The sequence below is a fragment of the Gopherus evgoodei genome, chromosome 23, assembly GCF_007399415.2.
Source record: "Gopherus evgoodei ecotype Sinaloan lineage chromosome 23, rGopEvg1_v1.p, whole genome shotgun sequence".
In the NCBI taxonomy this organism is placed as follows: Eukaryota; Metazoa; Chordata; order Testudines; family Testudinidae; genus Gopherus; species Gopherus evgoodei.
In genome coordinates this window covers 9,122,223-9,142,721 of record NC_044344.1, presented here as the reverse complement: position 1 = coordinate 9,142,721, position 20,499 = coordinate 9,122,223, and the positions used below count along the sequence as shown (strand labels likewise).

The following is a 20,499-nucleotide window of genomic DNA, read 5'->3' as shown; positions in this document are numbered from 1 at the left end:
CCTGCCCAGACTCAGCTTCTGGGGGGAGGGAGGTTGGGGAGGTTGGTCTCTGCCGCCGCCAGGCGCGTTACCAGGCAGCGTCCCAGCATGGTCAGAAGAGGTTCTGGCCTCGCCCCTTCAACTCCAGCTCTGGCCCTACCCCTTCCACTCCCCACCCAGGCCGGCTGCTGGGGGGGGCCTTTGTGAATTGATTTTGATTGGGCCAGGATCTATATGCAGCCAGCCTTCACACCTGAGACTAATGAGAGGATCCCACATGCAGCTGTGGCCAAAGACAGCCAGTATCACACGTCACTTAACAACTGCCCTTTGACCAGATTTGATGATGGTCTGAGGTTTCTGCACTTCACTGATGAGGCTTCTGCAAATTGGCGTGGCAAGGTCCGCATCTGATAACAAGAGGGCCTACAAAACTGGTTGGTCCAACTCATTCCCCCTTACTCCCCAGTCTCCTCTGCTTCCTCATGTTACTGGTAGTACCTTGACTCCTGCTCCCAATCCAAGGTTTGCCAGACTTCGTAAAGTCTGCCTGAGCTTTTGTGGACCTTGATAAGTCACTAGGATCCCTGTGTTCACTCTGTATCTGCTAACCTGCTACGGTTGACAGCAAGTCTTGTGGACTTTAAAGATCTGTAGTGAGACAAAGCTGATAGGAATAGAAATCAAGGTACGGAATTGAAGGGGTTCTCAAATTTCATTGCACCGCAATCCCCTTCTGATAACAGTTACTACATGATCCTGGGTGGGGTGGAGCCCAAGCCCCACTGCCCCAGGTGGGTGGACAGGGAGCCAGAACCTAAGCCCCACTGCCCCAGGTGGGGGTGGAGCTTAGGCTTCAGCTTCTGCTAGGAGTCCCAGCAAGTCTAATGCTGGCCCTGGCAACCTCATTTGGCGACCCACTTCGGAGTCCTGACCCGCAGTTTGAGAACCACTGGAATAGAGGAAGGTGACCAAGAATCTTGTTGAGCTGCTCCAGAGGGCTTTCTGTGCGTTGGATCCTAGTATATCTTAAATAAAAGCAGTATGTGATCACGTAATTAAAGACACTGTCATAATGTACATCCATAAGAAGGCTGATGTAAGTTTTCACAAGCATCCTTATTTCTGTCATTTTCAAATTTCTGAGTGCTTGCAACCATCCAGCATACTGAAGCCTTTACAGAATGTAGCGTCCCCTGCTGAGTAAAGTAGAGTATCTTGCCACATTCATAATCAGCCAGTATTCCATGATCCCCACTGACCTGTGGGTTTCTGGATAAAAAGTGTGGTTTTGAAGTGTCCTAAGACCTGCCTCCCTGAGAGATCGCCTCTCCACCTGTGTCATACTACCACAGTTGAAACCAGCAAAGGCACTTAATCTGAAGTCGTACCATTACAAACACACAAGGGCTGCAGGCACGACATCTTCCATGTGGTCCGTGTGCTGTGAAATTCACTTTAAAACAGCCTGAATCTGGTGACCTTCAGGACACGCTGCTAAGCTCATCTTTTTTCCCCAGACACTTTAAATAGGATGAATTGCTGGAAGGGGAGGGAGAGGGGGATCTGAGCTTTCAAGTTGCTTGGCTTGCTGATGATGAGTTATAATGGATTATACTGCTGCACTTTAGTATGTGGTGTTTGTTCTGTATTTTAAAGAAATGGGAAAATTGGTGAGTGTGTAAGGATAATTACCCATTTTTGTATGAATCCAAAGGGTAAAATCTTCAAAAGCACCTACATTTCTAAGGAGCCTAACCCGTTTTCATGGGTGACCTAGGCTCCTAAGTGAGTGGGACTTTTACTCCTAAGTGTCTGTCTTTTTTGAAAATGGGACTTGGTTTCCTAAATTGCTTATGTGCTTTTGAAATGTTTGTCCTAAATAAATAAACACTTTTCCCCTCTTCCCCATACTTCATCTGCTCCCTTCTCCTCCCCTCCTCCTGGCCTGCCTCCCCCAGAGTCTATCCTATGTAACCTTGCTGCCCAATTGCTATTCAATCCATCTGCCTCATAGGTACCCCCAATCAATAAATGGCTTCTCTAAACCCAGCAGTTCATCCTCTGTTGCAATATCCATCCCATCCAATTGACCTTTTCCTCACACAGGCAACACAGACCCTCCCCAGCTAATTGACTTTCAGGTTTTCCAGATGCCTGAGCCAATTAACCTTCTCTTACTCCCTGGACAACTGATCCATTTCTTGTCCTCTGCCTTCACTCCTACCCCAGCAGGCCTCCTAGTTAGCAGACTTTTTGCCAAGTTTCCAGGAGTTCCTTTCCTTCTCCTTCCAGATTAATGGCCAGACGGGGAGGAGACTGGGTCACCTTTTCTCCACTGCTATGAGGGCTAGAATCTTTTTTTTTCTGATGAAAGCTGAGGTTCCCACATAATTACTTGACTTCAGGATCAGGGGCTTTGAGAAATGCCCCAAATATCATGAGGCTCTCAGTAAAATCTAGAGGTTTGGCAACGCATAGGCTCTTTGAAGCTTTCAGAACCAGCCAGAGTATTGCACTCTCCTCTTTATCAACAATCCAGTGTTGTGGATCTTGTTTGTCAGGTGGCTAGCAGGGGCACTGCCGTGCTGCCTAACAAGGTAGGGAGAGCAACCAGCTGCAGAGGCTTGTGGAGGCAGGTTTGTTTTTAATTCAAGAGGTTTCTTGGGTGCTATTGTGCCCTCAGTTGCAGCTGTGCAACCTCAAAGACTTCATTGAGTTTGCGGAAGAGTAGCTGCAAGGTAAAATTTGACACTTGTGAATACAGAAGTCTGAGGAGCTAGTACTGCTTGGCTGTGCTTTCCCAGGGCTCTCACTCAGGCCTTCACTTTTAAAATTTCCATGCTAGAAAACTGGATGTTGGTACCATGCTGGTTTCAGAAATTACTTTATTTTTTCTGCTCCTGAATTCCATCTGTGGATTCAGCAAAGTTAAGACTTCAATGCTCTGATTTACTCCTTCCAAGATTCTTCTGACCTGGCCAGTAAAACACCAGATAGTGTAAATATGAGTGGTATTTTAATCTACAGAGGGACAACCTGTTTCACATCTGTGTAAAAGCTGTTATTTATTTCTCTTACATAAAGCAGTGTGAGTCATACAGAGCACAGCTACCTGTCACTTCTGGAGATTCAGGACAAAAGCCAGAAACTATTAGTGTGTCTTTCCTGTTCATCAATCGTGTAAGAGTTGGATTAAGTTTCTTTTGTAACTTCTTGAATATTGTTGGTCTTATCTCATTTAATTAAAACATTGTGGTAATAATGGAATGTTCAGTATCAAAGAATCCCAAAGGTTGTCAAGTTCTTACAGTGCAAAAACAGGGATAATAGTTTTCATTTTTGTACTTTAAAAAAATGAAGTATAGTGGTTAGTACAATTTTCTTCTCTCTCTCACCCCAGTCCTCCCTTTTGACGGATGGATTGCGAGTTGGTAAGGACTCTTAATGACTCTTACTGATGTCAGTGAGAGATGGGGCCCTCAGCAACTCAGGCTTCATATGTTTAGTCTCTCACCTTCATCTATAACAAAGCCTTTGGGCTGGCAGCAAACACATAAATACTAGTCTCTCAGTTCTGACCCCATATCCACTAGCTGAAAGACTCCAAGTCTGAGTCATTTTAATTTTTGAAATTAAAAAGTAAAAAATTAAAAATGGATAAAGGGAAAGGTGTTTTATGCCATTTTTAGTTAATCTGTGCACACCATTAGTACAAGATATTTTGAAGACAAATAATTTAATAACATTTTGAAAAGAATAGATTCGTGTGTGAATAAGAATAGAAAGTGCAGCAATGTAAGCTAGGACAACACTAGCAGGATACCAGCCCCCCTACGTCAGAGCTAACGACTAGCTGAAATAAGAAAAGTCATCCCGGAGCTCAATAAGCATTGCAAAGTAAGAGACATTATGTAAACATGAAAAGAACAGGAGTATTGTGGCAGAGACTTAGAGACTTACAAAATTATCTGAGCATAAGCTTTCGTGGGCTCCGGCCCACTTCATCAGATGCATAAACTGGAACATACAGCAGGAAGATATTTATACATACAGAGAACATGAAAAGGTAGAAGTAGCCGTACTAACAGGAAGAATCCAATCAATTGAGATGAGCTATCATCAGCAGAAGAAAAAAAACTTTTGAAGTGATAATCAAGATGACCCATAGAAAGTGTGAGGATACTTAACATGGGGAAATAGATTCAATTAGTGTAATGACCCAATCATTCCCAGTCTCTGTTCAAACCTAAGTTAATTGTATATAATTTGCATATTAATTCGAGTTCAGCAGTTTCTCTTTGGAGTCTGTTTTTGAAGTTTTTTGTTGCAAAATTGCCACCTTCAAGTCTGTCACTGAGTGGTTAGAGAGGTTGAAGTGTTCTCCCACTGGTTTTTGAATGTTATCATTCCTGATGTCAGATTTGTGTCCATTTATTCTTTTGCATAGAGACTGTCCGGTTTGGCCAATGTACATGGCAGAGGGGCATTGCTGGCACATGATGGCATATATCACGTCGGTAGATGTACAGGTGAACGAGCCCCTGATGTCGTGGCTGATGTGATTAGGTCCTGTGGTGGTGTCACTTGAATAGATATGTGGACAGAGCTGACATCGGGCTTTGTTGCAAGGATAGGTCCCTGGGTTAGTGTTTATGTTGTATGGTGTGCAGTTGCTGGTGAGTGTTTGCTTCAGGTTGGGGGGCTGTCTGTAAGTGAGGATAGGTCTGTCCCCCAAGATCTGTGAGAGGGAGGGATCATCCTTCAGGACAGGTTGTAGATCTTTAATGATGCACTGGAGAGGATTTATTTGGGGGCTGAAGGTGACGGCTATTGGTGTTCTGTTGTTTTCTTTGTTGGGCCTGTCCTGTAGTAGGTGACTTCTGGGTACCCTTCTGGCTCTGTCAGTCTGTTTTTTCACTTCAGCAGGTGGGTATTGTAGGTTTAAGAATGCTTGATAGAGATCTTGTAAGTGTTTGTCTCTTTCTGAGGGATTGGAGCAAATACGGTTGTATGTTAGAGCTTGGCTGTAGACAATGGATCGTGTGGTGTGTTCTGGATGGAAGCTGGAGACATATAGATAGTACAGTGGTCAGTAGGTTTCTGGTATAGGGTGGTGTTTATGTGACCATCGCTTATTAGCACAGTAGTATCTAGGAAATGAATCACTTGTGTGGATTGGTCTAGGCTGAGGTTGATGGTGGGATGGAAATTGTTAAAATCTTGGTGGAATTCTTCGAGGGCTTCTTTTCCACGAGTCCATATGATGAAGATGTCATCAGTGTAGCGCATGTAGAGTAGGGGCATTAGGGGACGAGAGCTGAGGAAGCGTTGTTCTAAATCAGCCATAAAAATGTTGGCATACTGTGGAACACTCCTTTATTTGAAGCATTTACAATTGGCTCTTTTCAGAGGTGGGGTAGTAGACTAGATGAATCTTTTGTCTCTTTGGGTATGGGAATTCCCAAGCTCTTATGCTGTTACTCAAACCTCAACCTTTTTACCTTTGTTTCAGTTCGTGACTTCCTAAGGGAGAAGAAAATATGTTCTTCCACTTCTATATAGATGCAGAAACTTTCTATCTAAGAAACTTATATGGGGAATTGAGGCATAGAGAAGCTAAATGATTTGCCCAATGCCACACAAGAAGATTTCAGGCGAGGTCTCTGGGTCCAGGGTTTGAACCCTAACCACTCAGTAAACCTGCTGCTTATCATAACTATCATGTTTCAGGGTAAAATCTCCTTCCATAGTAGAAAAATAGCTTCAAATTCACTGTGTGGATACTACACTATACATAGAATCATAGGACTGGAAGGGACCTTGAGAGGTCAACTTGCACTCATGGCAGGACTCAGTATTATCTAGCCCATTCCTGACAGGTGTTCGTCTAACCTGCTCTTAAAATTCCCAATGATGGAGATTCCACAACCTCCCTACGCAATTTATTCAGGTACTTAACCACCCTGACGGTTAGAGGAAGTTTTTCCTAATGTCCAACCTAAACCTCCATTGCTGCAATTTTAGGCCCATTGCTTCTTGTCCTATCCTCAGAAGTTAAGAACAACAATTTTTCACCCTCTTCCTGTAACAATTTTTACATACTTGAAAAGTTTTATCATGTCCCTTCTCAGTCTTCTCTTTTTCTAGACTAAACAAACCCTTTTTTTTTCCATCTTCCCTCGTAGGTCATGTTTTCTAGACCTTTAATCATTTTTGTTGCTAATCTCTGGACTCTCAAATTTGTCCACATCTTTCATGTAATATGGTGCCCAGAACTGGACACAATACTCCAGTTGAGGCCTAATCACTGCAGAGTAGAGTGGAAGAATGACTTCTCATCAGAGGTGAAAGTAAGCTGGTCCGATCCGGTACGGTGTACCGGCAAGAGCCAGTAGTACGCTGTGCTGGACTGCACTGGCTTCCACGGCTGGGATTGAAAGGGCTCAGAGCTTCCCGCGGCTGCGGGCAGCCCAGAGCCCTTTGAATCCCGGCCGCGGCTCTGGCGGCTGGGCTGGAGCTGGGATGTAAAGGGCTCAGAGCTCCCCCCCGCTGCGGGCAGCCCAGAGCCCTTGAATCCTGGCTGTGGCGGGGATTTTTATGGGCTCAGAGCTCCCCGCAGCTGCGGGCAGCCCAGAGCCCTTTGAATCCCGGCCATGGCTCTGGCGGCCAGGCTGGGGCCAAGATCTAAAGGGATCGGGGCTCTCCTCAGCAGCAGGAGCTCTGGGCCCTTTAAATCCCTGCCCCAGCCCCACAAAGCTCCAGGTTCCCCCCTGCTGCCGGAGCCCCAGGCTTTTTAATTTGTCCCTGCGGGCTCCCAGTCACCTCTTCACTGGGAGCCCCTGGTTGATTTAAAGGCTCTGGGTCTCCCAGCCACAGCTGGTGCCCCAGGGCCTTTAAATCTTGAGAAGCCACGCCTCTTCCGGATGAGGCCATGCCCCCTCAGGACTCCAGCAGTACTAGTAAGTCCTGTAAGTTACTTTCACCCCTGCTTCTCATGTCTTGCTTACAACACTCCTGCTAATGCATCCAAGAAGGATGTTTGCTTTTTTTGCAACAGTGTTAAACTGTTGACTCCTAGGTAGCTTGTGGTCCACTATGACCCCCAGATTCCTCTCTGCAGTACTCCTTCCTAGGCAGTCATTTCCCTTTCTGTATGTGTGTAACTGATTGTTCGTTCCTAAATGGAGTACTTTGCATTTGTCATTATTGAATTTCATCCTGTTTACTTCAGCCCATTTCTTCAGTTTGTCCAAATCATTTTGAATTTTAATCCCATCCTCCAAAGTACTTGCAACCCCTCCCAGCTTGATATTGTCTGCAAACTTTATAAGTGTACTCTCTCTACCGTTATCCAACTCATTGATGAAAATATTGAACAGATACAGACCCAAAACTGATCCCTGCGGGACCCCACTCATTATGTCCTTCCACCATGACTGTGAACCACTGATAACTACTCTCTGGGAACGGTTTTGCACTCATCTTTTAGCAGTTTCATCTAGGTATCAAAAACTTTACTGAAGTCAAAATATAAAAACAAGGAAAGGGGGCACCTGGATTTGAAACAAAGACCTCTTGATCTGCAGTCAAATGCTCTGCCTGGGAGCTATACCTCCACCATACATGAACACTACAGTATAAGTCCCAGTGGTGGTGTTGGAGACATTCTTCAAAAGCTCAAATTCTTTTAAAGCTAGATATATAATTTTAAACACAGTACTGTATTAAAGGATTAGCTAATCTTGCTTTTAAAAAATAGAAATGGCAGATGGCATTTTTCGTCACTTTGTGAACAACCACCATTCTAAAGCTGGAGAATATATATATATGTGTGTGTTTATTTTTGTGCTTGTACCATATATAATTTTCCCATTGTTTTGAGATAAATGCTCTTTATGCCTGAAAGATAATGTTTTGGTTATATTTTTTATATATTAAATAGTAGCTGCTTTCCTCAGAACTGGCAGTTGAGCACAAAATGTTTTAGCTATTTTTGAATTATTGAATCATAACTCTATCACAACCCAGTTTTGCCTTTTTTCTTTCAGTGAGGGAAACAATAAATTCAGTTATTTTTATCATCACAGTAGAAAGGTTTTGTGAAATCAATACATTTGTTATAGCTGCACCTCAGTTAAGAATGTGGACAAGTATAACAAAGGTACTTTATCTTTTCTTGTTATGTGATGTGATAGAGCAGCAGTTCTCAGCCGGGGGCCCATGGCAGCAAACAAAAATAAATATATTTTTTCACACAATGCACAGTCAACCTGTGGAACTCCTTGCTAGGGGATGTTGTGAAGGCCCAGATTATCACAGGGTTCAAAAAAGAACTAGATAAGTTCCTGGAGGATAGGTCCATCAATGGCTATTAGCCAGGATGGGCAGGGATGGTGTCCCTAGCCTCTGTTTGCCAGAAGCTGGGAATGGGCAACGGGGGATGGATCACTTGATGATTACCTGTTCTGTTCAGTCCCTCTGGCACACCTGGCATTGGCCACTGTCAGAAGACAGGATACTGGGCAAGGTGGACCTTTGGGTGTTTTTATGAGCCCATGGGCAGAGATGGGGGGCACAAGGGGCCAGTGCCAGAACAGTGCAGTCCCGGGGGGCAGCTCCACACCACCTCCCTCCACCCACCCCGAGGCTCCACCTCCCTGGCCAGATCGGAGGCAGGAAGTTGGAGCCACACAGCTTAGAGTGGCGGCTGCTCTGGCTGATGCAGTGCCATGGAGCAGGCAGTCACGGCGCTCCGCTGTCTCCTCCTCCTCCTCCTGCTGCTGGTGCCCAGGACTATGGTGGCTTCTCAGCTCCCAGCCCCTTTTGACTGCTCATGTAGCCAGTGGGTGGGTGGACCCAGCTCTGGGGCTAGCAGAGCCCTCGGGGAGCATCAACCGCAATCTTCCTGGCACACAGTCCCTAACTGTCCCTCACTCTGCACCCTGAGCTACCCCATGCCCACACACTGCCCCTAACTACACCTCTCGCTGCACCCTGAGCTACTACCCTAGCTGCAGACTGTCCCTGGCTACCCCCTCCCTGCACCCTGAACTGCACCCTGCCTGCACACAGCCCTAAGTTCCTCCTGTCTGCACCCTGAGCGGTTTTCAAACTTTGTGAGCTGAGCCTCCCCCTCTGAGTTCTAATTTTTGGTTGTGCCCCTGACCCTCATCCCAACCCAGACAGGTGGGGTGGCCTGCTGAGATGAGTTGGGGGTAGATGTGATGCTCCCTCCCTGGGCCCTGGTGTGCAGAGCTGGCCCAAGCCCTTCCAGGCCCTGCCCCCCTCTCACCCCCCCCACCAAAAATAGAAGTCAAACTATGCCTATGCCCCAGGCACATCTCTCCCTCACTTCCTCTGGCCAGCAGGTGAAGCCCTGGTGCTCCACAGGGCTAAAGCCCCAATGTTGTGCTCCCCGCCCCCATCCCAGCAGCTGAAGTCAGGAGCCCTTTACTGCCCCCCCCTCCACTGGTCCCTAGAATTTTTATAGCATGTTGAGGGAGCCTCAGAAAGAAAAAGGTTGAGAATTCCTGTGGTAGACCTCAGCAACCAAACTCCATTATTACTATGGACAGTGATCATGACTGCAAGAGAATGTGTCACTTCAATATGCATTGTTAAGTTGACCAACCTTTCAGGTTAATGTTGCATATAAATAAGATCCTTGGGGCAGGGACTGTAATTGCATTTGTAACTTGTACAGCACCAAGCACATTATTGGTACATAATAAATCACATTTTCAGGGAGTTCTATCTCGTATTGATTCCATGACTACTTTAACTCGGGAATTATAACTAAGGGCCTCCTAGTCCAAAAACCAGGCCCTATCACTTAAGCTAAGGGAAATCTCTGTTAGCTGTAGCAGAATGACAGGTTGTATAGTCCGTTGCCTCCAAGTAACCAGAGAATGACATCAGCCCTGATCCAGCAGAGCATTTAAGCACACATGTAATTTGAGTCCTGCTAGGTCAATGGGACTACACACTTGCTGAATGTTATGCACATGTTGAAGTTTTTGCTGGATCGGGGCCATTGTCACAAACACCAGAGCAGATCTAACATTCCATTCAGAGCCATGGTGGTCAAACAGTGATCGCCATTTAAAACTGACTCTTTACCATTAACTGAAGTTAACTCTGCCATGAGCTCTGCAGTATTTGGATGTAGGAAATCTTGCAGATATCTTGAAAAAGGTAAATACTGTATTGGTATAAAAATAATGGCATATATGATGCACACTAACCAATATATTTACAAACTCTGCCCTGAATATTCACTCTGAGATTGATATTCTGCATACAACTCCCTGCCCGAAAATCTGTACATCACTTGTAAATAATTTACGTGGCATGTAACTTAACATTGTGTTCTGCTGCGCTGTAATTTACTTTTTAGACAAATTTCATAAGGGTTTTTGTAACAAATACAGTATGCATTTGGAGTGTGCACCCTATTTATACAAAAGACTCTAACAGATCAGATATGTCAGGGTGGGACCCCCATACAGTACCATGGAAATTCTGGGCAGAAAGGCTCCGGTGATGGGCTGTCAAAATGGAAGTAATCCTCAGGGCTCTACCTCAGTTATTTCATGGGTCTCTCTCACTTCTGGGACAGCCCAGGATTTGAGGGGCTGCAAAAGTGGCTTATAATCACCATAGCTCTGCCTTTCCCTAGGCTGTGTGTTTTGTGGTGTTGTGAATCTAAGAATTTCATCCATAGCTCTCAAGGGAAAAAATGGACTTCCTGTCTTCTGCGAGTCATCTCACCATCCTGAATTCCTGCCAGAGAATCAGGGATATACCTCTAGAATACAATCGCAGATAAACAACGGAATGATGATGGACCAATAGCTCACCACTGAAGTCCAGTACAAGCAGCCAGGCTACAACTTTGTTTAAGGGTGTGGGGTGGACACCAGGAGTCTTGGGAAGGTTAGGGGTGGACAGAAGGTTTCAGAAGGTGATGAAGATAAAAGGAGGCAAGGGGACTAAAAAACATCTCCTCTCTTTAGCCTTCCTGGAACAGTATAGGGGAGGTAAAGAAAGGGCCCAATCCTATCTTCTCGTTCATCCCTCTTTATGTAAATGCCTTTTCACTTCCAGAGTATGTATACAATTCAACATCCAGTCACTTTCCACCAGTTTCAGTGCCCGGGCACAGACATAAATATAATGTAACATTTTCAGTGCCAGGTCATAGCTAATGGTTAATTTTTGCAATTGGATTTACTGCACTTTTTGGAGGCTGCGTCACCAAGAAACAAACTTTGAAGAAGAAAAAAAAACATACACAAAATCCCTTGTTAAAATACGCAGAATGCTCTGCTGCTCTAAAACTGATTGATTAGCAATATGTAAAGGGCAGAGTTGGTGTTGGGGAGAGATTGTGACTGATCAAATGTATTTCTTTGTGTGTTGCATTTGGGAAAAAATTACGTTTACCTTTTAGTGTGGTGCCTTTGAAAATACAGTAGTGGCATAATTTAAACCCCCTTCTAATCACACAGTGAGATGGAAATCTCTTTCTAACTTGCCTCTTTGTGAAGACATAATGCATAGCATGTTAGACATAAAATGACAGGCTCCTAGCGCGCCCCCCCCCCCACAACTCCCTTCTAATGGATTGAGTTGCAGAGAGATATTTTGGCTTTGTCTCTAGTATTACTGTATTACTGTAATGCTTATGTAGAAATGTGCAAGTTGATACGACACACAACCAGAACTTCAGCCTAGGGGCCAAATTCTGATCTCTCACACACAGAGTCCCATTGACTTCAGTGGCCTTGCATGCATGTAGAAGAGCTTAGAATTGGATGCTATCATTGATATATTGGATATTACTTACAAAATTTGGTCCATGGTATTCAAGGGATAGATTAAATAGTGATGGAGGATAAAATGGTTATGCCCTTTCAGTGAACTCAATGAGTGGGCATTATACTTTACCATCATCTATGAAAGGGAGGTAACAGGTTCTTTTTGCATTACCCTTGCATCCATGTCTAGGAGTTGGTTTGTCTCTTAATTAAATGTTTCAAACTTAAAAAAAAAAACATGGCAGAATAATCCAGTATTACGCTACCTTGCTTGAGTTCCAAGTTTTTTATACTTTGAAAGTTATAATAAAATAACACTTGGTGACTCTGTGGTAAATTTGACACGCTCGGGGCTTGGCTGGCATTTATAAATTGTTTGAATTGTGCTTTTTCGTGTTTTGTGACATCCGCAGAATTTTTCAAGTGAATTATACTTGTAATCACTGTGCAGACATCTGTTATCCTCCATATAATGAGACTACATCAAGCCATTTCAAGGTGATTTGACTTAGAATATCAGAGGGGTAGCCGTGTTAGTCTGGATCTCTAAAAGCAGCAAAGAGACCTGTGGCACCTTATAGACTAACAGAAGTTTTGGAGCATGAGCTTTCGTGGGTGAATACCCACTTCGTGGGATGCATGACTTGGAATAAGCTCATCAGTTTGTTTATTTGAGAGGTAAATGACAGTTTTATACCACTTGCAGGCTTCTTAAGGTTAATATAGAACAGAAGAATGTATGCAAGTTTAAACCTACAGACTCAAATGATCAAGGTCTGAATGTTTAGAGAGCAGTTTCTACTTTGAGACAATGAAACCAGCTGTTCTGCCACAAACTCTAGAAAGTACCCAGTGTACTCTGGAAGTACTGCTGAAACTAACTAATCATAATAATGCATTTCAGCCTGATGTATTTCAATCCTGTTTCATTCAGATAGTCCAGAATGCAGCAATCTGCTTGGCTAGAGGAATGGACTGGTATGAAAACATTACACCTGTGCTCAGCAAACTGCATTGGGTTCCCCTCTGCTTTCAAGTGTAATTCAAGGCACTGGTTTGATCTATGTAGAGCTTTATAGTTTGGACCTGGCTACTGAAGAAACTTCTTTCTCCATGCACCACTGCAATGCATGAAATTAATTGAGGTTGTTATGCAGTCTGTCCCTTCGTTTGCACTTTTAGACCCAAAACCAGTCTCCAGTACAGCACATAGTCCGGTGACTTGTCCTCACTGCTAAAAAAAGGTGCATTTTATACCTCGGGTAACTAACATGCATGACCTGTCTGAGGTCTACTCTACCTTTCCTAATGAACAATAGATCAGTTTTTAAACAAGTCCCTTCATGTTATGAAATAATGAATTTCAGCTGCTTAAAACTGTGAACCTACTGGTATGAATGCCACTTGAGTGCATTGCTAACAGAATATCAAACAATTCACATACAGTCATGAGTGCTCTACAAATGGTGACATAGAGGTGACTCATTTGGTTGTGTATGTGAGAGAGGAGAATGGTTTCAGGATTGCATTTTAGCAAAGTCCCATCTCTTGGTGGAGCCTAGAGGGCTTTGTCATGAACTTCGGGGAAAGGGATGACTGTCTGCATCTTGCCTAAAGTGACATGTTGAGAATAAGCAGAGAGAGAAGGAATAAAGGGTAGTATTAAAAGAAATTCATGGTGACAATTTAAACCAATGAATGTCCAGCAAATAATGTTGAGTGAGACAGAGAAGATATGTGTGTGACCTGAAAACCTGTATAGTGGAGTGCTGTGGCCATTAAAACAGTGGGTGAACAATAGTAAAGTTAAACAGTTTCCATCATAAATTATGTTTTTCTTGTTGTTCAGGTGACACTGAGCAGGAGCTGGGACCCCCTCCATCCGTAGATGAGGCAGCAAACACACTCATGACTCGCCTGGGCTTCCTCCTTGGAGAGAAAGTCACAGAGGTGCAGCCGGGGCCACAGTACAGCATGGAGGTGCAGGATGAGAATCAGGTATGAGATCTCCTTCGGCATTACAAATGTACAGCAATGATTGGTTGGTTGTGATGTAGCACATGAGTTTTTGTAATTATCGCATGGTGTGTGTGTGGTAGAGATGGAATGATTTTCACAAAAGGGAAAAGATGATAATACCGTATTATTAAACCGTGGGTCATAATTACACAGTAGCAATACTGTGGGATCAGCTGATGCCATTTGTGATAGTTTCTGTCATTTTCCTGTTTGAGCTGCAAGTTTGCTAAGGGACAATAACTTCTCTTACCATATTAGATAATAGTGATCAAAATAATTCATATTCTATGCACCTTTCCTGTGAGGCCTTGAAGTACTTTAGAAACATTAAATAAGCCTTGTAAATCCCCTGGTAGTGCAGGTAAGTAGTAGTATCCTAATTTTATAGCTGCTAACATGACTTGCTGATATTCACATATTGAAATGGCTCAAAGCTGAAAATACATACAAATGCCAAATTTATTCTTGTCAAATACTCATTGAACTTAGCTCAACTTTCTGGATGTCTCAAGAACAGAGAAGCAGCCGGGCGCTGGGTGAACACTAAATTCAATGGGAGTTTTGCCTGATTAAGGACTTTGGATCCCAGTTCTGTAGTAATCGCGCCTAGTCTTCTGCTCTGGACAGTAGACTCACTCCCCACACAGGGAAGTGAATAAGCTAAGGACATTTCGACCAAACTGAGATGTGATGGGGTAAGAGTGAAAACCGGAAAAAAAGAGAGTCTGTTAATTGAAGATAGCCTGGGACTCAGGAGATCCAAGGTTAATTTCCTGCTTTAACACAGACATACTGTGTGACCTTGGACAAGTCACTTAGTCTCTATGTGCCTCAGCTCCTTGTGTGAAAATTGGGGCTATTGTGAAAAATAAGTAATTAAAGACCTTGAGGTGCTCAGATATGGTGGTAAAAAAGGCCATGCTAGTACCACAGAGAGAAGTATGTATTGTTGTTTAAAGGCTTATTTTTCTTTCTTGTTACATCTTCTTTGGTAGGCTGACAAAGCAATGACTGTCTAGCTTGTCTTTGTGATAAAATAAAAGCTCTCATGTAGTTTTTGTTTCCTCTTTGGACTGACTTGATACTGGAATAATAAATTTGTCTGCATCTCTGAAGTGTGATTGGCCATTTTTTATTTTTCCGGTGATTCAGGAAAGCTCCTTTTCTTCAGACTGAAGTTTTCTGCACCCTTCTTTGCTCTTTGATTTTACACTGCCACTGAACAGAATTTTTAAAAATAAATTCTATCCTTTTTAGCGGTGCATATCACTATCGAATTTACTCCCTCTTGAATTTTTTAAGAAGTAAAGGGAGGCTATTACTTGCAGATAGGTGAGTAGTGCCGGTGCCAGAGCAAGAGAGTAGGCTGGATCAGGTAGGTGAAAAAGCTGGAGCAGTGGGAGGAGGTAAGTAGATGGGGTAGAGTTAGTAGCCAAGTTATGGATGTCCAAAGAAGAGTGGCAGCTGTAGATCAACTAACCTAGAGGGGAAGGAAGCTGTATTCCTTCAGCATCAGGGAGTGAAGAGGTTGGCCTGCAGGGGGAATGGAGAATTTGGTGGGGGAAGAAGGGGCTGGCTCTGTGTTGTCATAGATTTCCATGAGTGTTTTTGAGCAGTCCGTGACACAAGTGGGACAAAGGGTTAACATGCTTGTCTCTTTGGAGCAGAGAAGATGGATTTTAGTAAAATGTTTATTCTTTAACACATTAATTAAGTTTTTCATGATTTCACGTAGTTTTTTGTGTACGTTTTGTTGGCTCTCTTTGAAATGCACTGTATAATACATTGTGTTAGAAAGTGTATTTTTAACAGGCACTTATTTGAATTGAATACTTCAAAGCAGAATAGAGATTTCTACTATAAATGGTTCCTTTTGTTGGCTTTTTTTTTTTAATTAAAAGCCCATCTTTTCTGAAAATACGCCTTTAAGAATAAGTAAAAGAAAATATCTTTACAGAGACAGCAGTGACAGTTGCACTCTGAAGTAGATTGATATCTTGGGCTCTGCACCAATTTTTGCATGAAAAAGTTTTCGAGGCTCTTTGAACACAATCATGTGCTTAGTGAAGATAGAGAAAAGCCAAGTTCTTAATTTACCATGTTAAATTTTTTGTGGGGTTTTTGTTTTTGTGAGCAGTGCCTCCTCTGTCAGTGCTGCATATTTCCCTAAAGTCCACATCTAAGCTGCTGATGACCAGTCTAAATGGAGTCCTGGGGAACTGAATTTCTCTCCCCCCTATTCTGAAGGTGTGATTGCAGCAATCCTCTTCCGGACAGGAGGACTGTCAAACAGCCTTGTCCAAGTTTAATGTCAGTCTTACTGTATGAATCCACTGGCATTTGTGTGACTTGCATTTGTGAGTCTCTTACCTCTAACCACATCCCTCTGAAGGCAGGTCTACACTTAAAACACTGCATTGGTGCAGCTGCACCGTTCTCGTGTTCAGACAAGACGCTCCTATGCCAATGGAAGAGCTTCTCCTATTGGCATAGTTAATCCATCTCTCCCAGAGCCAGTAGCTATGTCACCAGGAGAAGTTCTCCCACTGATCTAGGGGGAAAGCGGGGGAGCTGCGGCACTTGTACTCACCTGGCAGCGGTCTGGGTCTTCAGCGGCATTTCAGCAGCGGCGGGCCCTTCAGTTGCTCCGCGTCTTTGGCAGTCCTGAAGGGCCCCTCGCTGCCGAAATGCCACCGAAGACCCGACCACTGCCAAGCCAGGGCTCGTGGGGCCCCTGCAGGGCCTGGGGCAAATTGCGCCACTTGCCCCCTCTGGGCAGCCCTGGATATAGTGCTGTCTAAACCAGGGCTTAGTTGGTATGATTGCATTGTGCATGGGGTGTGGATATTTCACAACCACGAGCGACATAGTTGTACCGATATAAATGTGTAGTGTGGACCTGGCCTAAGAGTGGGAATCTTCCTAAGTATTTCCCAAAGTAAAGACCCTTCTGTGCTGCAGCACGTCACAGCTCTGCTGCCATCCCACTAAACTAGCCCTCCGAGAGTTAATTCTTCAGCATAAATCATGATGCAGTGATGTTGCTGGGGTTTGCAAAGATAAATTTGAAAAGATGCTGACATCTGATTAAAACTTTGGCTACCATTATGCACTTGAATTTTCAGAAAGAAAAGCCCTTTCTAGATTTTAATTCATTAGTTTATGTGGCTTGAGCAGTGAAAGCATCCTCTGTGTAAAAAGCTAGAACTAGACGACTGCTTGCTATTCTGACCATGCTCTGCCCTCTGAAACGAGAATATAATTATTTGCAATCTCTCCAATGTTGAGGTGAAATGAAGATAAGGAATAAAGCTGTTTTTAGCTAAAACTGTCCCAATTTATAATTCCAACACATTGCATTTCCACTCGAGTGCGTTATTTTGATTATAGCAAGGGACACATTTTCTTATCCACATTGCTAAGAAGTTGCAGCTTTTTATATACTGTTTCTTACTTGAGCATGTTTTCCTTACGGCTGGTCTACACTAGGGGGCTGAAAATCGATCTAAGATACGCAACTTCAGCTATGTGAATAGCGTAGCTGAAGTCGAAGTATCTTAGATCGAGTTACCTACCGTCCTCATGGCGCGGGATCGATGTCCGCGGCTCCCCCGTCGACTCTGCTACCACCGTTCGCGTTGGTGGAGTTCCAGAGTCGACAGGAGCTCGTTCGGGGATCGATATATCGCGTCTAGATGAGATGCGATGTATCGATCCCTGAGAAATCGATTGCTACCTGCCGATACGGCTGGTAGTGAAGACGTACCTTTAATGAGAGATCACAAATGTCAAAGAGTAAAACCTTTTTCTCCTATTCTTAACAAACTTTAGGAATATGAGAGCAGTATAGTAAAGTTTACTTTTTCAAATGCTTTAGTTGAAAAATAACAGTAAATGATGCAACAATGTTGAAAATACAGAATTGTCTTATAAATGGAAATGTATATTTAAATTTTATGGATGACACAGTATTATTTAGGCTAGTTAGGGACAGAGAAAACCATTTGGAACTTTGAAAGGCCCTAAAGAACTATGCACTTGAGAAACATGCAATTCATGTACTGTAGGTATTACACATTGGAAGGAACCATTTATATTGCTCGTATCTATTGATGGATTCTAAGTAATTATAGCAACTCGGGAAAAAGACCTTTGGCATCCAGGACAGCTCAAAGAAAATATCTGCGTGACATGCAACAGTGATCCAAAAAGTGAGCTAGATGTTAGGTTGCACTGGGAAGGGGATAGAAATGTTATAGTCTTACTATATAAAAACATTGGAATACTCTCACCTTGAATACTGGCATATAGCTACTGTGTTGCTTGGGGCAATAGATGTATCTAAGTAGCTCAGATTACTTAGTTCTGTTCATTCATCTCAAAAAGGGTTTAACAGAAACAAAAAAGATCCTGAGAAGAGCAATGATAATATTTTGAGGCCTGGAAATATTTCCTTTTGAGAAAAGGTTAAAAAGATAGAAATGTAAAATTTATAGCAGACAAATAAGAGGTGAGAAACCCTACCTCATCCAGCGCTCTAAATGCCCCAATAACAATTAGTGGGTGAAACCAGACAATCGCTATGCTCTTGAGTGAACTCATACAGGAAAATGATAAAAGACAAAAACACGATATCACCTGTGGGTGAACACCTTTCACAAAGTGATCACTCTGTATCCGACCTCTCAGTCCTCGTGATTAAAGGAAACCTATAGAGGGCTTTCAAAAAATGAACCTGGGAGCTTCAATTCATAACTTTTCTAGACACTAATAATCATGGACTGAATAGAGAAACTGGATTTATGGTTTATTTCAGCAATCTATAACCCAATAACACACCCTCCCATCTCCCTTCCCCTCCCCTCCTCTCCCTCTATGACTGGAGGGCTGTTAACCAGCCACTTCACGTTGAATGGTCCCTTGAAATATGTGTTAACTACTTATGCTAAACAATCTGTTCCACCTTATATTTAGCTGTGACACTGAATATGTTTTCCAGACCTGAAGAAGAGCTCTGTGTAAGCTTGAAAGCTTGTTTTTTCAACAACAGAAGTTGGTCCAATAAAAGATATTACAAGAAAATATGTTTCTTCACAATGTATAATTTAACATGTGGCACTCATTGTCAGAAGATATTATTAAGGCAAAGAAATCCGTAGATCTCAAAGAAGATTTAACATTTATATGAATAATAAGAATATCTACAGTTAAACTTACTAGGATTTTTAAAAAAGGAATAAAAGTCATTGTGCTCAGCCACTAGCTGTATCAGTTAGGAAAAAAAATTCTCTTTGTGAGCATGTTGTTACACAATTGTCCATTAAGGTGATTTTACACCTTCCTTAGAAGCATCTTTTTACTGATCGCTGTCAGAGATTGGTTGTTAGTTTAAATCGATTACTGGTAATGCCTGTCTTCTTATAACCACCTAAAATAAATAGATTTCATTTTTTAAAATGTAATCCAGAAGGAACCAAAACAGGAAACTATGGTATGAAGTGTATGTGCTTATTAAGAGCTAAGTCAACCTTGCTGAGATTTAAATCTGTAGTTTCTAGGAGACTAAATATTTCAAGAGCAGTGCTCTTAGAGGTAGGGAAAATTGACACATTAGTCGAGTACTGTTATTTCTAGAGTGTGAAGTATTTAGTTTGCAACATTTGTAGTGTTATATTCATCCATTACTCGTATTGCTGTGTGCGTGTGCCTTTTGCAGGGAGAGGAGGGGAACCATGTTGGTTTGTTCCTAATGCTTCAAAAGATGATCTCATGGCAGCCACCTAAAAAGATAAAGGAATAAAAAGAGTGCAGAAATTTAGCAAATGTTCATACACGACTACTTTTATAAGGAATCAGATCATAAGGGGAATTATAACTAGAGCTGTATGGGAGATGGCTTTCCCCTTCTGCAAAACTTTTCAAGATTTCAAAAATGTTCCTGTTTCGCACTGGGATGAAACCAAATTCTTTTGAAGTTTTTCATGAAAATGTACCAAGAAATACAACAGGATATCCAATAGCCTGGTGGTTAGGGCAGTCACCTATGATATGGGAGACCCCAGTTCATATCTCTGTGCTGCCATGTCCCAGGTGAGTGTCCTCCTGACCAGGCTATTGGCTTTTCTAGGGTAGAGAGTCTCTGTGGTTTTGAGCAGCAATGTCATTCTGGACCTGAGAAACTTTTTCTGATGAAAGTTTAATCAAAACTGGTATGTTGCCATGAAAAGTTTCTGTTTTGATGAATCAACATTTTCTAAGAAAAATCCTCCCTATCATCTCTAAATATAAGCTGGTTGGAAGTGCCTGGATGTCCTCCTTTCCAGTATATAGCAGTCTCTAGGAATTATTATAAAAGCATGTTCATGGTGGTCTGTCTGGATGAACATCACATACCTGCAGGACCAGCGCCAGGGTTTCTCACGCCCTAGGCACACAGCCATTTCTCTACCCCCTGGTGGAGCTGCCGCAGGCATTCCTGTGGAGGGTCCGTTGGTCCATGGCTCCGGGGGAGCTGCCGCAGGCATGCCTGTGTGAGGTCCACTGGAGCCGCAGGAGCAGCCAACCGTCCGCAGGCATGACTGCGGCAGCTCCACCGGAGCCGCGGCAGGTCAACCAGAGCCGCCTGCCACCCCCCTGGCAAAATGCCGCCCCCTCAATAATCCTGGCGCCCTAGGCAATT

The 20,499-nt window shown here is 43.2% G+C and overlaps 1 protein-coding gene across 11 annotated transcripts in view; it reads left to right on the top strand.

The window, feature by feature from the left end:
• Nucleotides 1–20,499, top strand: part of TANC2 (tetratricopeptide repeat, ankyrin repeat and coiled-coil containing 2) — a 617,479-nt gene that overhangs the window by 435,671 nt on the left and 161,309 nt on the right. For all 11 annotated transcript variants that reach the window (XM_030541301.1, XM_030541300.1, XM_030541298.1 and 8 more), the window contains one exon: nt 13,651–13,799. In XM_030541301.1, coding sequence (XP_030397161.1) covers nt 13,651–13,799 — 149 coding nt within the window. The remainder of the gene's footprint in view (nt 1–13,650; nt 13,800–20,499) is intronic.